Source organism: Pseudomyrmex gracilis, unplaced genomic scaffold (assembly GCF_002006095.1).
Source record: "Pseudomyrmex gracilis isolate BER0280 unplaced genomic scaffold, ASM200609v1 scaffold_3, whole genome shotgun sequence".
NCBI classification, from domain to species: Eukaryota; Metazoa; Arthropoda; class Insecta; order Hymenoptera; family Formicidae; genus Pseudomyrmex; species Pseudomyrmex gracilis.
Genome location: NW_018020587.1, coordinates 968,771 through 983,618, shown reverse-complemented (window position 1 = coordinate 983,618; position 14,848 = coordinate 968,771). Strand labels below are relative to the sequence as shown.

General features: G+C 37.5%; 1 protein-coding gene across 4 annotated transcripts in view; it reads left to right on the top strand.

Annotated features, from left to right (window-relative positions):
• LOC109855017 (protein couch potato-like) overlaps positions 1-14,848 on the top strand; it is a 70,706-nt gene that overhangs the window by 53,251 nt on the left and 2,607 nt on the right. For 2 of the 4 annotated variants that reach the window (XM_020428778.1, XM_020428768.1), the window contains exons 6-8: positions 3,014-3,150; positions 6,880-7,088; positions 11,226-11,430. In XM_020428778.1, coding sequence (XP_020284367.1) covers positions 3,014-3,150; positions 6,880-7,088; positions 11,226-11,430 — 551 coding nt within the window. The remainder of the gene's footprint in view (positions 1-3,013; positions 3,151-6,879; positions 7,089-11,225; positions 11,431-14,848) is intronic. The other 2 variants (XM_020428787.1, XM_020428796.1) reach the window with 2 other exon arrangements.

Here is a 14,848-nt window from a genome sequence, read left to right as displayed (position 1 = left end):
TTTCCGGCGCGAGTTGAGAATAACTTTTGTAAAAATTGTCGCAGATTTTTCGCGCGGGGGCACCGGGAAATTCGTCGGCTCGCAAATGAGAATACACGGTGCGTGATATTTCAGACATAATTAGATTCCACGTTCGGAATTAGTTATTCCCTTTAAACAAGTTTGAAAGTAAATTTATTCACAATAACAAGGAAATATACAATGCGATGGGAGGGGAAAAGGAAGGTGGATTTTCATTATTGGGGATATGCCAGAACGGAAGCACAGCCCAATTAAGCGGTTATGTAAATGTAATTATTATTATTTATTTGTTTCTTTATTTCCGCTCACACTTTAAGAGCTTCTCTCGAATATAAAAAAAAAAACGGTTGAAATTACTCGAGTTTTAATCGGAATTTGTTGCATTAATTACATTAATACAATTATAATGTATACTTGAATTTATATTGTGTCATAATTTGTTACGTACAATTATAATTTATAATAAGAGAGTATTAAAAACATTTTCGCGAAGATATAATTTCGATTAAATTCAACCGCGGAATCAGGTTGCGCGGACATACGTACAAATAGAAAGTATTGTATTACGTATCGCTCGCAAATAATTTCCTTTCACTGTATTATAGACATGTGTGTTCACTGAAATACGCGATTGTATACTCGCGACATAAATGCGGAGTGATTGCGAGCACGTATATCGTTGAAAGTACACTTTATATTTTCCGTTATACATTCTTGCATATCATCGCACTGCGTAATCATGATATTTGTTATTGAGTGCGATAGATACGAAAAGTGCAAATGTATCGCACGGTCAATCTAGAAGATGCGAATTTAGATTTTTGTGATGTCCACTCGCGCGAGGCCGCATAATAAGAGCGTCTTGTTGCACAACCGACCCCGGTAATTTGTGTAGAGTAGCGGGTAATTGCACGTTCGTGACAAATCGCAAGAAAAGGCGCGGCTCGGCGTAAAATTCGCGCGTAAAAACCTCGCATCGATCTCGTCGCGACATTGACGCGACAACGACGATGATGCGAGCTGCAAAGCAAAATAAAGTCATTTGCGAATTTTGTTGCGACAGAAAAGTCATGCAGTTAAACTGCGTCATTAAGCCAATGTGTAATGAGGCTTGCTCGGAAATGAAGTAGGTAAGCGCTGGAACGCGACAGACATGCGACGTAAACAGTAGATACATGAGAATTGCATAACGAGAAACGCAGCACTAGAAACGAGACCATCTCGCGAATCGCTCGGAAGACACTCGGCTTCGCCATTGTCATTGGCTTGTAACGTCTAATCATAAGTCCCTCTCCAGCAATCCGCCGCCGGCTTCCGAGAAAAGAACAATTTTTTTTTTTTTTACGCTGTTCCGTCGGCGATTACGCTCGATGGCGCGCACTTATACCATACCATTACACCGGCATTGTCGCGAATAATCTCTGCGTCGGAGTACCTGCCGGAGCGGGAATATTCTAAAATTTTTCTCGGACATATCGATAAGGTTTGAGTAATAAAAATATATGTTTTATGAATAAAATAAAAATGCGAGTATTTATATATATTTTCCACAAATAGAAGAAAAGAATTGCTATATAAAATCGGCGCGCTTGACGACACAATAGTTTAACTCAAACAAAAACAATTAAAACTTGCATCAATTCCAATTTTACGCAAGGCTCGTGAACGTTTTTTTTCACTTTTATCAATTATATCGCAGAGCGTGGTATTGTAAATCTTTAACTTGTTCGAGCTTTTGTTCAGCAATACTTTTAATCTTGTTATCCAACTCTTCGAAATCTCCGAGTATCATAATTAATGTTTCCGTCTTCGAGCGTATCCGTCCGGCAAAAAAGAGCTCGTAAATCGGATAGTAATCCAGTCGTGTAATCGCGCAGGACTCGCAAAACGTCGATCAAACTGCTTCTACTTCTCTTCAAGCACGCGGAAAATAAATGATCTTTCCGTTATCCTTTTTTTTTCTCTTTACGCCGAGGACATGTGATCTCGATTGCAAATAGGACGAGATAATTCTGCGTGCGATATTTTTATGCATCATTATTCATTAAATAACAAACTTCAAAATATTGTCAAAATTTTATTGCTAAATGCGTGGGACACCCGCGGTCGCAGGATGCATTTCATATATCGAACACAACACGTTTCATGCGATATTCAAAATGTCTTGTTATGAAACGTACATAACACGGCTCGGTGACCTAATAATAATATCATTAGTTTTATTTGTTATAGAGAAGTAAAGTAAAAGCGGCTTCTGTGTGAAAGACACACTGAACATATCTGTGTCAGAAAAATAGTAACAAAAAATGTAAAATAAAATCTGTGAGAACATTCTAAAGCTTTAAAAAAAATGTAATATACTAATATATATTTTATTAAAAATTACTGTTTAGTAAAATTTTACATAAAAGCCGCTAAAATAAAAAAAAATAACTTGAACTTAATTATGGGATATTTATATATGTATTTATAAGCAGGATGTCTACTGAACACTCTTCAAAAAGTATTTCAATATATTTACATGTTTAATTTTTACTATTAATTTGATGGAAATTCTGGATTCTGAACTTTTATGTATAAAATGTTTTTGTGACCACACTGGGTTTAGTAATTTTGTTATGAAAATGTATATGATTATATAACTAAAAACATTAATTGTAGTAACAAAAAGATAATAAATAGTATAGACTCTCTGCGAGAGTTAACATTAAATTAAAAAGAAACTTAAAAATACTAAAACTTTTGCGCACAAAACCCAGCGTTTGCTTCTATCTGATTCTTTTTCTTTTTAATTTAATAATAATTGTTGTTTTATACAACTGGAAACCGTATGTATACGCAAAACATTTATAACGTTAAAACAAAAATATTCGCATTTCCGTCATTGCCAGTAACAGTAGACGTCTTGACGGGCAAGAGAGAGCGCGGTCCGCGACCGCGCGTTTAATTACTCGGGGGAACGACTTCTATCTAATCCTGTGCTCTATTGCAGACCTAGGGAGCCCGTTCTTCCCCGGCGGTCCTGAGTTGTGGCATCATCCACTGGCGTGGAACTCTACGGCTGGCGAATTACCGGGCACGCTGCAACATGCGACGCTGGTGCATCCGGCGTTACATCCTCAGGTCCCCGTACGTTCCTATCTTTGACTATCTGCAGACAAAGCTCTGGAGCCGCCGACGAGCGCCCCGATGCACGTTAGTGATATACATGATCGTTATACACGATTACTCTTTACACGGTAACAAGGAGATTACTCGCGAGAACTCAAGGATAACGTGTGGACCTTTGGATCACACGACATCTTGAGTCCTCGACTTGTAAATTCTTAGGAATTTTAAAAATTGTTAGATTCCTCTAGCACTTTGAGTCTTCTCCCGTCGGGTAAAACTTATGTGTTTTTTTTCTGAATTTGAATAGGCGGTGTCTCGCCGGTCATCACCGCATTATCCTTGAATATTTGATCAATTTGAGATCGACTTTTTGAGAAACCTTTATATAATCAAGTTGTAAAAAATCAAACTTTAATTTAAATTTAAGGAAACAATACGCGACTTTGTTGTATAGTTTTTATTCGTAATTTTAAAGGTTGGTTTAGTTGCGAGGAAACGTTGCTTGTCAATAGTTTGCAAATCAAATATTTGTCATTGGAATTGCGGTGATGGTAAGTTACTCTATAACCGTAATTACATAAAAACCAATATTATTATAGGATAATTATAACTAATAGTATCATATAGATCACATATGTACATACAAGTAACATCAATTCTCTCTCTCTCTCTCTCTCTCTCTCTCTCTCTTTACGTACGCTTACATTGTTAACCGACATATCTAAATATTATTATTATATAATGTACATCACTATATAAATCGATAGTGTGCAGCTTGTTGTCGCACTGCGCGTTCTCACGTATTACACAGAAAACATGTGGTCGTGTGGATTTATGTCACGCAAGCCCCGAATCGCGCGGAGTTACGAAACTATTGGGATGCCCTCTAAAGTTTCTCCGCGACGTGGATTAATTATGGCCGCTGCGGACTGACGTTAATAAATCCATGGCTTACTTTTTCTGTGACGCGACATTTTGGTCCGGTCGCATCCGTATTTTTTGTGTTTCAGTTAATTTTATCGAGAAAGTTGAGAAATACTGTTTAGAACTTCGCTAGATAGATATTATTAGGCTCGTAAAACGGTCGCTACTAAGACACAGTTACCTTCGCGGTTATTAATGAAGATATATGAGGTGTAAGTCGCAATCGTAAGTAATACAGATAAGCAACACGTTAGAAAATTAGCAGTTGTAATTTAAGAGCTCGTGAAAAATTCAATGAAAAGAAACACTAAACAAGAGCATCACTCATTTCTCTTGGATTTTTCTTTTCTTTTCATTCGGAATCTCGTTTTATCTATTTTTAAGATGTAAATTACGTACTTGTTAAGAGAATATTTTTATTTTTTCAAAATAATATCTGCGAAATGTTTCGTAAGGTTTATTCGAAATATTGTGAAAACTTCTCGCTACACTATCCGTAATACTTTCAATGATACCCTCTTTACGATATCTGGTGGCACGAACGGTGTGGTACCAATCTGCCGAACCGCACGGTCTATTGATTTTTAATATCGCATAAACTTGTGCCAGGTTCATACGGGTACCTTTATCGCGCATTAATGCCAAATCTGATGGCAAACTATTTACCGATTCCCTCGATGATAAATAGTACGGCCGCGCGTAATCACGATTTACATACGCGAACGATGATACAATCTATATCTTATCGGTACCTTGCAATTTGCAATATTACGCGGTATTACTTTATTATCGCGACGTGGACATCGCGTTATGCGATGTCATTTGTGTCTTTTTGCGGTAATAAGTCAATATCTGTTTTCTCGCATGTAAAAACTAACGATAATCTAAAAAAACAATCAATTAATTAGAGATGAGATATATTGAAAAAAATATGTAAAGTAAAAAAAGTTGTCTCAAAAAGTAGTTCTTCGGATGGATCGTTGATATTGAAATCAAGTTTAACGGAGAGTCTGTAGTATATTTCTACAAATATATTTTGATACTTCTCGAGTTTTACGCAAAAACTTCGCACATTACTAAAAATAATTTTATGAACAGAAACGATTACAGACGATATTGATACTTTATTGGAAACTATCAATCTGACGAAATTCAAAAACGCGGAGAAAATGTCTGGAAGCGATTGGGCTTTCGTAGTAAGCCAATTTTGCAGGCTCGTGCTAAATCTCGAACACAAATCATCCCTATTACTAAAATCGAGAGGATTCCGATATTCCTCGAATTTATCTGCGGTGATAAGTACGGAAGAGAGAGAGAGAGAGGGAGAGAGAGAAAGAGAGAAAATCCGTTGCATTGAGCGTTTGATAAATCGAAGACTCTCGAGCCCAGACTGCCGCGCTATTATTTTCTTTTTCTCCTACGCATCACGCCCGTTCTTTTAACGGAAGTAAAAGGGGAGCGAATCTCGAGGTATCCACTTAAGGAATAACGAACCGAGAATCGAATAGCAATAACATCTCGGACTTTATTGAGTCCGATATCTTTTGCGAAGCAGGTCGATTAAATGCGTTCTCGAGCGACTTCGGTTTGAAAACCAAGAATGGCGATGAATTTATCAGCGCTTTGATGCAAGTCGAACAGCGGTACTCGATGCAAATGACTCGAAGTCATTTCTTTCATGTTGACGATATTTTCTACAAGTTTTACTTGTAGCTACCAGTGTCTTTTTAACTTCTTTTGATTCTTTTTATTTATTGATTTCACGAATTCGAGAGCTTATATTGTTCTAGATTTTTTGTTATATTAATGATCAGCTGATTATATTATTACAGATCATAATAAATTTAATTTGTCAAACAATATATTAAGTATGTATATATTTTCGCTCGATTTTAATAAAAAACACACTAGTAGTATATGTGTGTGTGTGCGCGCGCGCGCGCGCGCACGTAATAACTTTGTATCGAAGGATAAGGTCTGAAAACCGAGCAAAAAGTTAAATGTTCATGTTTCTCATTTACAATTCAAAGCAGTAAGTCGACTATCTTTTACAGTGACTTGCAATAATGCAATTTAACTCCATCATCTAAAGAAAACATTACTGCGCAGTGGTGATTTATTATACAAACACGAATAGTATTCGAACACAAACCGAACACATCTCTCTAAGAGAGAGAGAGACGTATTTTTACTTTACAAAACAAATTTTGCAGAACAAAACTCACCGCAACTCGTAAATTTCCCTTGAACGTTTCGTGACGTCCATGCAATTTTAATAACAAAGATAATAAATATCGAGCGAGTGCAAGAGTTTTTTTGATGATAGAATTTCGTGATAGAAAAATGGACCAAGTAATTTCATTAAAAACGATTTATTCATTTCACCAAGTACAACGAGCAAAAGATAATAGAAAACAACGGGGATTACTTGGTGCATGGAATGAATAAATCGTTTTTAATAAAATTACTTGGCCCATTTTTTTTTAACACAAAATTGATAAAAACTTTTGCATTCATCTACAATAGGTTCTATAAAAGTTAAAATTAAATTAGAAAAAAAATTTTTTCCATGTAAGTTTTTTATTTTTATCAACACACGCTTCCATCGATTAAGATCATTTCTTCTTATAGTCGCGCAAGAATGACCTTTAAACGTGGTTTTGTCGTATGAAAATGCACAATTTTTTGTCGAAGTAACAGACGCAGAGTAAGGTTGATAGATTGACGTAAACACGCCGATCTGCGTGCGGACCGACTACACACATGCAGAATTCACAGCTAGACGAAGAGCATCGAGGTGACGAAAGTATTTATAATTTCCAGGCGCCTATGTCCCTGCCGCATCCTACAACGCTGACGTCGATACACGCGTCGCTGCCTCATTTTCTACCGTCGCCAGCACTAGCGTCACCGGTCGGGTCACCCTCGTCACAGCCGAACATAGCCGTCAGCAATGCGCAGTGCTCCACCCTCTTCGTGGCGAACCTGGGCCAATTCGTGTCCGAGCACGAGCTTAAGGACATCTTCAGCAGGTCAGGCACCACGATTGTGTTAATTCATTTGTACATTGTTATTGTTTTAGCCGATAATTGCGAGCGACTAAAATATAGTCATGTCCGGTTTATCGATTTATTGTATTTATATATTATCGCCCACATGTGTGCGGCGATTATCGAGATTCTGAGGGCGGTTTTTAAAATGCAGCGCAAAAGTGCGTTATCGGCGAAGGAGTAGAAATTCGCAGGAATAATACGCACGAGTCATGTCATTCAATTTATTTCTAAGTTTCTCCAATAATCTTTCTTTTTTTTGTGATTTTGAATACAGGAGTATTTTTTACGTATTTACAGGAAAATGCGAAAGAAAATTAAAAAATGAAAATTTAGACGTGAACCAAGGTATTCTGTAGAAAAGTAATTTACATCCGATTTTTCAAGTGTAAGATCAACATCCACATTTTTTATAATGGATCTTATAATAGATGTTTATAAGGAAGATTTCTCTGCAAAAACATCAGATACGAATTAGTCATTATAATAATGACAATAATAACTTGTTGTGTAAAAAATTATGTTTGCACCTGCATGTGCGCAATGCTGGAGTTACATGCGTGCCAAATGCGATACGGGTACCGATACACGTGGGTCTTATCAGTACGCCACGTGGTGGTAATGCCGCGATGTCGCGGTGTATTTATGATCTTTACCAGAGCAAAAAATTATGGCGATCTAAAATGTCAAAGCCATTTACGATCACATATACACACACATTACAGTCTTTATTTTGTGTGAGATTCAGTTATCAGATATTGAAACTGAGAGACTCTTTGACATTTAAATGATGTCATTAAAGTAAATTATTAGTAAATTTAGATTTAAATAATATTATTAAAATTATTTAAATAACATATAGATTGGTTGACTTTCAAACAACAAGAAGAAGTTTAGAATTCTTAAATCAGCATCTGGCAATTAAGTAGAGTTTCATAATGTTTTAGCTGTAAAAAATTAATTTTCTGTAATTATAGTAATCTTCAAGTTAAACCACTCGCGAATAAATTCCAGGGAAACTACAGAGATCGGAACTTTGCGTTACGCTTTTGTTGATACATGCAATCATTATGTAACTGACAGTAAGGATACGCGCGTTCAAGGACTTCCTCGTTGAAGCTTTTAAAACGCAGCTGTTGCCGCGAAACAGGAAGTACACGTCGATTGTAAATGACATACGCGTAACGTTCTTATCGCCGTTATAAACAAACATTAATTTATTCCAGCTCGTAAATAAAATAATTAAAAATGGTTAAAAAGTCGGTACAAAAAAAAAAAAAAAAAAAAAAAAATTTGCGAGGCAGATGCTTCAGATTATTGTGGTAACGTGATTTGCGCGATCTTGATTGGCCGAGAATCTTGCGAGTCACACAGGGAACGTGAAACGCAAAATAGCAAACTAAACACGGCGAACCGCTAATTGCGGCCGGAGATACTCGCAATTAGACTTGCTTGCCTAAGTGCAAGCTATCCAACAAACGGCGGAGTTAAAATATGTTATCCGGCCGGGCATTACGGTTGCGCTCTCGCGTAATAAATTATTTTCACGTGCCCCGTCATGCGGAACCTTCCCACGATCTCGAACACACCTCCGGTACGCCGTCGTGAATCATTGCGTCGGGAATTACGGACTCTTTCGATATCAAACGTCTACGTTGAGTCGCGGTATTACTCGCCGTGGTTAATGCTCGTTGTTACCGCGCGTGCATATTTTACTTGCGCGAAGAGAGAGAGAGAGAGAGAGAGAGAGTATCACGAAGCGAAAACTGAAAGAGAAAATCGAAGATATGGAGTGGTTCATTAACCCCTGATTAATAGCGTGAACCCCGATCATGTATTTGCCATCATGAAGTATGATCGTCTATGCGAAAGAACGAGTTGCGCAAATTAATTTTGCAGAGAGGGAGAGAGAGAAAGAGAGAAAGAGAGAGATTGCACTGCAAGATTATAAATAAAGTTCTTAGACAGTTGTTCAATTGAAAGTAACGGCTTTGTTTTTGATGCGGCGTCGAATACTCTTGTCATTAATCTAACAATTAGATTGCGAAAAAAATAAACATTACGAAAATTCGAACACACTAAATACTCGTTCTGGCCTTACCACTATCGGAGCTTTAAAAAATCAGAATAAGAAAATAGATAACTGAAAGAAAATTACTAAGAATCTCAAGGTAACAATTCCTTTGACACACGAATAGCAACTAGAAGACACGCGCCTCTCCACTCTTTTCGAGTTTCGCAGCTGACGGAAGTCTGCGCGCGACTGTCTCGCAAGTTCCGCCACCAATAGAGAAACCCTTCTACGCTCCCCCGTATAATTAGTCCGCGAAATCTCATTATCCCGCAAACCCCGGAGTTCTACAGTATGAATTCGTAAGTGGGTGCCTGAGTTAATTACACGCGTTTGCACGTGCGAGAAGCGCGCGCTGCGCATTCTGCAATTTTCGGTGGCACGCGAGAGAACGTATTCGACGGAATTTTGTTGGCTGGCGACGTGAGTACATTGTGCGCTTGTATGTTGCGTGTAATTTGGCCATTGTTCTTGTACGCGTAATTATTGCGCGTTGGTAAGCCCGAGAGCAGGGAGGCAACAGTCGTTTTGTTCAAATAAAGAAACTTCGCGACAAAAGGGAATTTTGACCTAACAATGCATTGTGACAGGATTGTGTGGAAAAAATCTTATCACCTTGCGAGTGACAGATGATAACTAGAGTAAAAGTCATGAAACATTTATAAAAAATTAAATGCTTGAAAATTCTGCGTACGCGTTTTATTCCAGAAATTTATAAACGCAAAATCCATTAAATCATTTATCAAAAAACAGTTTTAAAAATTATCACATTTCGATTACATATTAAAAAATTAAGCGGAAATCAATTTTCGTAAACGTATTTCTTATTTTTTCTCGTCGGATTTTCTGTGAAATTTAAATTTTAGCGTGATTTAAGATCTTTGATCGATTAATTAACCGACGTCTATGTAATTACAATATTACGATATTTAATCTCTTTTCGATCTCAAAAGATTGCAAAGAATGATGGTTTTTGTTCCTTCAGATTAAAAAACTTTTATAATTATCCAACTAAAGATTGCAGAATAACGATTTTCTGAGAAAAAGATCAGCCTCTTAACAAAATTTCGTGCAATTTTCTTCAAATTATAAGCTCACAAATTCATGACAAATCTGCATAAACTTCGGTCCGCTTGGGAATCTAGGTGTAGAGATCCTGATTTACATTTCGCTTCGTGGCGAATCTGCGAACAGAAGTAAATAAACGCATTAGATCAATGACCATAGTAATCGACGCCGAGAAGGGTAACAGATGAAAGATATCCCTAACTTTCTCCTTTCCGCCCGCGAGGTGCGCATAATAATTATCGAAGTAATAATCGCGCAAGATCGCCGTAAACGTCAAAATTTGCTTTGTACTAACAGCACCGCCTCCAAACATCACCGACATCCGCTAATCATTTGCCACCGTCGTAGATCGTAGGACGTATACATAGTGGAAGAGACGCACCTGTACTAGTACCCGTACCATGCGACTTAGTGCCGTTTACTAATTGTCGGTGTGCTGACGGTGGGGTTGCACGAAGGGTTGTGTCTCGGTGTCGCAAACAAACGACCGAATAGCGGCGACTCATCAATAACACTGTGTGAAGTCAAATTTGGCTAAGGCTAACGCACAACAAAAACGGACAATGTAAAAACTGAAGTAATAATTTTCACGGTCAGAATAGAGTAAACATCACCACTATATTAATGTAGTAAAAATGTAATTAATGTGTTTAAAAAAATTTTAATTATATTTTTGAGATATTCCAAAAGAAAACAACTACTTATTGCAAAATAAATTAATAATTGAATACAAAACAAATTTTTTCCAAACTACGAGCTTAGAACAAGTTGCTCTTACTAACGATCCATATTCGATCCTGAGCTTGCATCCCTTCCGTGTACTCACCCTGTACATCGGCACTGTCTAACGTCACCGACATCATCATTGGCGAAACCAAGTAACCAAGACCCCTGCCAAAACCCTCTTGCCCTCTTGCCAAACGTACTGTCTTTACGACTAACTAGAGCACGTATTGTACGCTTCTCTTATTTGTGCACAGTTTTCCTGGTTTCTCCCGGCTTCGTATGCACACGAAGGGAGGGTCGCCAGTGGCCTTTGTCGAATACCAAGACGTTCGCTACGCGGCCCAGGCGATGGCCACTCTCCAAGGATCCTTTCTCCTCTCCTCCGACCGGGGAGCGATACGAATCGAATATGCAAAGTCAAAAATGGCCGAGGTGGGCTTTACAAATCTCTGGATCGAAGTAGGTTCCACTTTATGCTACGATAGACGCAGCGAAGAACGCGTGGGGGCGGCTCTGTCTGAAATAGGCGAGCGCGGTTCGCGCGAGTTTCTCCTCACGAGAAAATCCTTCAAAATTTTCGTTTCCCTTCTCAGGAAAAATATCTTTTATGTGAACAAATTCTATGTTTAGTTATATCTGGTTATACACAATTGTATTTACTCATACATAACCAAATGTAGATTTTGTCCCTACATGAAGGACTTTTTTCCGAATTATCGAACTGTTTGTAGGACAAAAACTACGGACGAAGAGAGCATATGTGCGAGGGTTTCGGCGAAGACATTACTCGCACACGCCGGGAACCTCGATGAGAATCGTTTGCTGCGGTCATATGTGACACTTGCGCAGAATGCTTGAGGTCTCGAACACTCAGGGTTCTCGTTTGCGCGCCTAAACCTTCGAGCACAAGTGTTTACTGTGGTTTAGCACGAGACTCTCTTGCATATATTATACAAAGAGACTCTGAATGGTTCGCCTAACAGTAGAGCCGCCTCTGCGAGGATACGATTACAGTGAATACGTAGGGCTGTGCTTTCGACATTATAATATATTTATTCATATATTGTACAGTTTCTTGCTGAGATTGTTTTATTCGACGTATACTGATAATGGTTACAGTTACCACTTTGAGATTTAAAGTGTCTTTGATAAAGAATGTAATTTGCTGTAATAACATCTTGGCAAACATAAAAAAAAGAAATAGTTTTAATATTCCTTTTTTATATTACATCATCGTAAAGGTATATAATTCATTTTTTACAAACTTTGAAATAAGCCGAAAATTTACAAAACCTATATAAAATCACAAAACTATATAAATACAATTTGAAAAAAAATATATATAACGTTAATATACATATAATAGTAAGATAGGTAATTTAAAAGATTTATACATATTAAAAACCTTTGTTTTATTTGTAATAATAACATTCGAACACAGCTGTGCGTTTTCGTGTCCAAATTGAAACCGATATATAATTTCGATGATGTTTGGATTTTGATGCTACAGTGGAAAAAGATAATATTTTGATGAGAAATTGGCGGAAATCACATATATTTTTTTTTATTACCGCATAGCGTCGAAAATCAACATCGCCGAAATGATCGGTTTCGAGCTTTTGCTTTTGCCATCGCACTAAAACGCGTTAGGCCTCACTCAGGATCTTGGATCCAATTACACGGTCATTATTCGATCTACTCGCGCGGTTTTGCTCTCGAACGCGTGTAACGTGCGCGCCTCGAGGCGACAGACGGGCTGTCCACCTTTGAAGGCCAATTAAATCCGGTCGAAGGACCGACGCCGGCTGTTGTGTTTAGAAACTCACATCCAAACGGATGGTGCGCACTCACGCGCCAAAGCCAATGCCCAATTAGCCGTTGTTATAACCCTCTTATCGCGCAGAAGCCGGCCAGCGATATGAAACCACCCATCTTTTTTTTTCCTTTCTTCATTTTTTTAAATTGTTTTTAAATATAAGTTCTTTCCTTTTATAAATTTCCGCACACAGTCCTAAACAGCGACTGAAATCGGTGTAATACGAAATAGTTCGGATTTCAACGTTACGGACGAGAGAAAAATGATATCTGTTTACTCACGATAATGGGAACGCGATACTTGATAACAAGATACATTTTTTTCCCGTCTGTAATATTGAAAATTGAATTCATCTAGATTATATCGCTTTCAATTCTCTGAAATCCCTGGTTTCTCTCTCTTCTCTGTGTTCTCTTTGTATATTTTTTCTCTATTTAATACCTTGTTCACACATCCAGCTGCTCGTTCTTACGTAATTTTTCTTCGTATGAAATCAGTTTTTTTCTTCCCCCATTCTGTATATGTTAATTTCTGCTACATTAAATCTCTGTGTTCGTTACGTAATTGTGTTATAGAGATACATCGAGCACTATATGCACCATCCCAACCTTGTAGCAATTTGACTAATTGGCTGTAGTACACGCTTGGGAAACAATTGGCTGTGCAAAGTACATCAATTTTATTGTTAACGATTTCTTTATTGGAACTAAATTTCTAGGATATTTAAAAATCTTTAGTTTCTTTTTAATTTAACAATTCGTAAAATGAATTTCAAAAAAAAAAAAAAAAAAAAAAATGCAGAANAAAAAGTGACATAAGGTAAAAAAATGAAAACAAAAAGAAGTAAAAGACAAAACGATGATCCTGAGGTTCCGCTTTTAATCAAGACTGTCCAATGAAGACTCGTCTGTGATCATTAAAGGATCGATTTCACTTCCGTAATTTAAGGGCTGAACCAAGTTCGCGACTAATAGGTTATCCGGCTGCCAAAAAGGGTAGAACTAATTGATTTACTAAGTAATTACATATAAGCTGCGGCACACGAAGTTGGCAAAGTCGAATTACAGTATGTTTCGATTAAGCTTATATATGACAGCTGCGATATTATTCGTGCATGACATTCTCGATGTATATGCAATACACACATCAAGAACGATATTGCATTATCTTTCAAAAAAAAAATTACTGTACATCTCTGTATGTATAAAAAAAAAAAATAATCATATCAAATAATCATATCAAATAATACGATACTGTAATACTAATTAGATAATGAGTAATATTCTCAAAGGTGTTGAAATATCAAAGAAATAAACCCAACATGTGTCTCATATATTTCTGGAAAGTGACTCTAATAGTAATAAGACCCGAGAGAGAGAGGTGACATATTTTTTCGATGAAATTGATAATCCACTCGAAATGTGAAAATGGGTTTGGCGCGACGAAGCAAAGTGTGTCGCCAAAAATTGATCGGACGCTATAAAAGGGTACTTTAAATCGCGGGCCGACCTTACCCTTTGAAATCGGCGACGGATCGATATGGCAGTCGCTTGCAGTTGCCGCGACCGTGTCGCAGCTTGTTTATTCATACGCGATGCCGAAAAGTTGCGACCGGTCACGCTATAAACGAAGTTCTGTCCTCGGATCGATCTCGTCGTTTTTGAATTAAATGATCAATGCAGTTCGCTTGGGGCTGAACACAACGGAACACGTCATCGTTAATTCACCCCCGCGTTTTATAGAAACGTCTGGCGACGTATCGTCTATCTGGCGGGTCATTCGAATGAATTAAAATTTTAGCCTTTTCCAAGCGCGTTTCGTCCTATAAATATTTCTTTCTATTTCTCTGTCTCTTCGTCTCTGTTATACACAAATATCAGGAAAAATGTCTCTCACATTTAGATTTTTATTCTACGAACTTTTTGTGAGAAATTGTTGCGCAAAAGAAAAACAGGAAAATCTCAGCTGTTGCAAATCTCACGCAACGAGGAAAATATAAATCGACTCTTCGTCTTTACGATAAACTGAGAGAGAAAGAGAGTGGAATGTAAATGTTTTTTT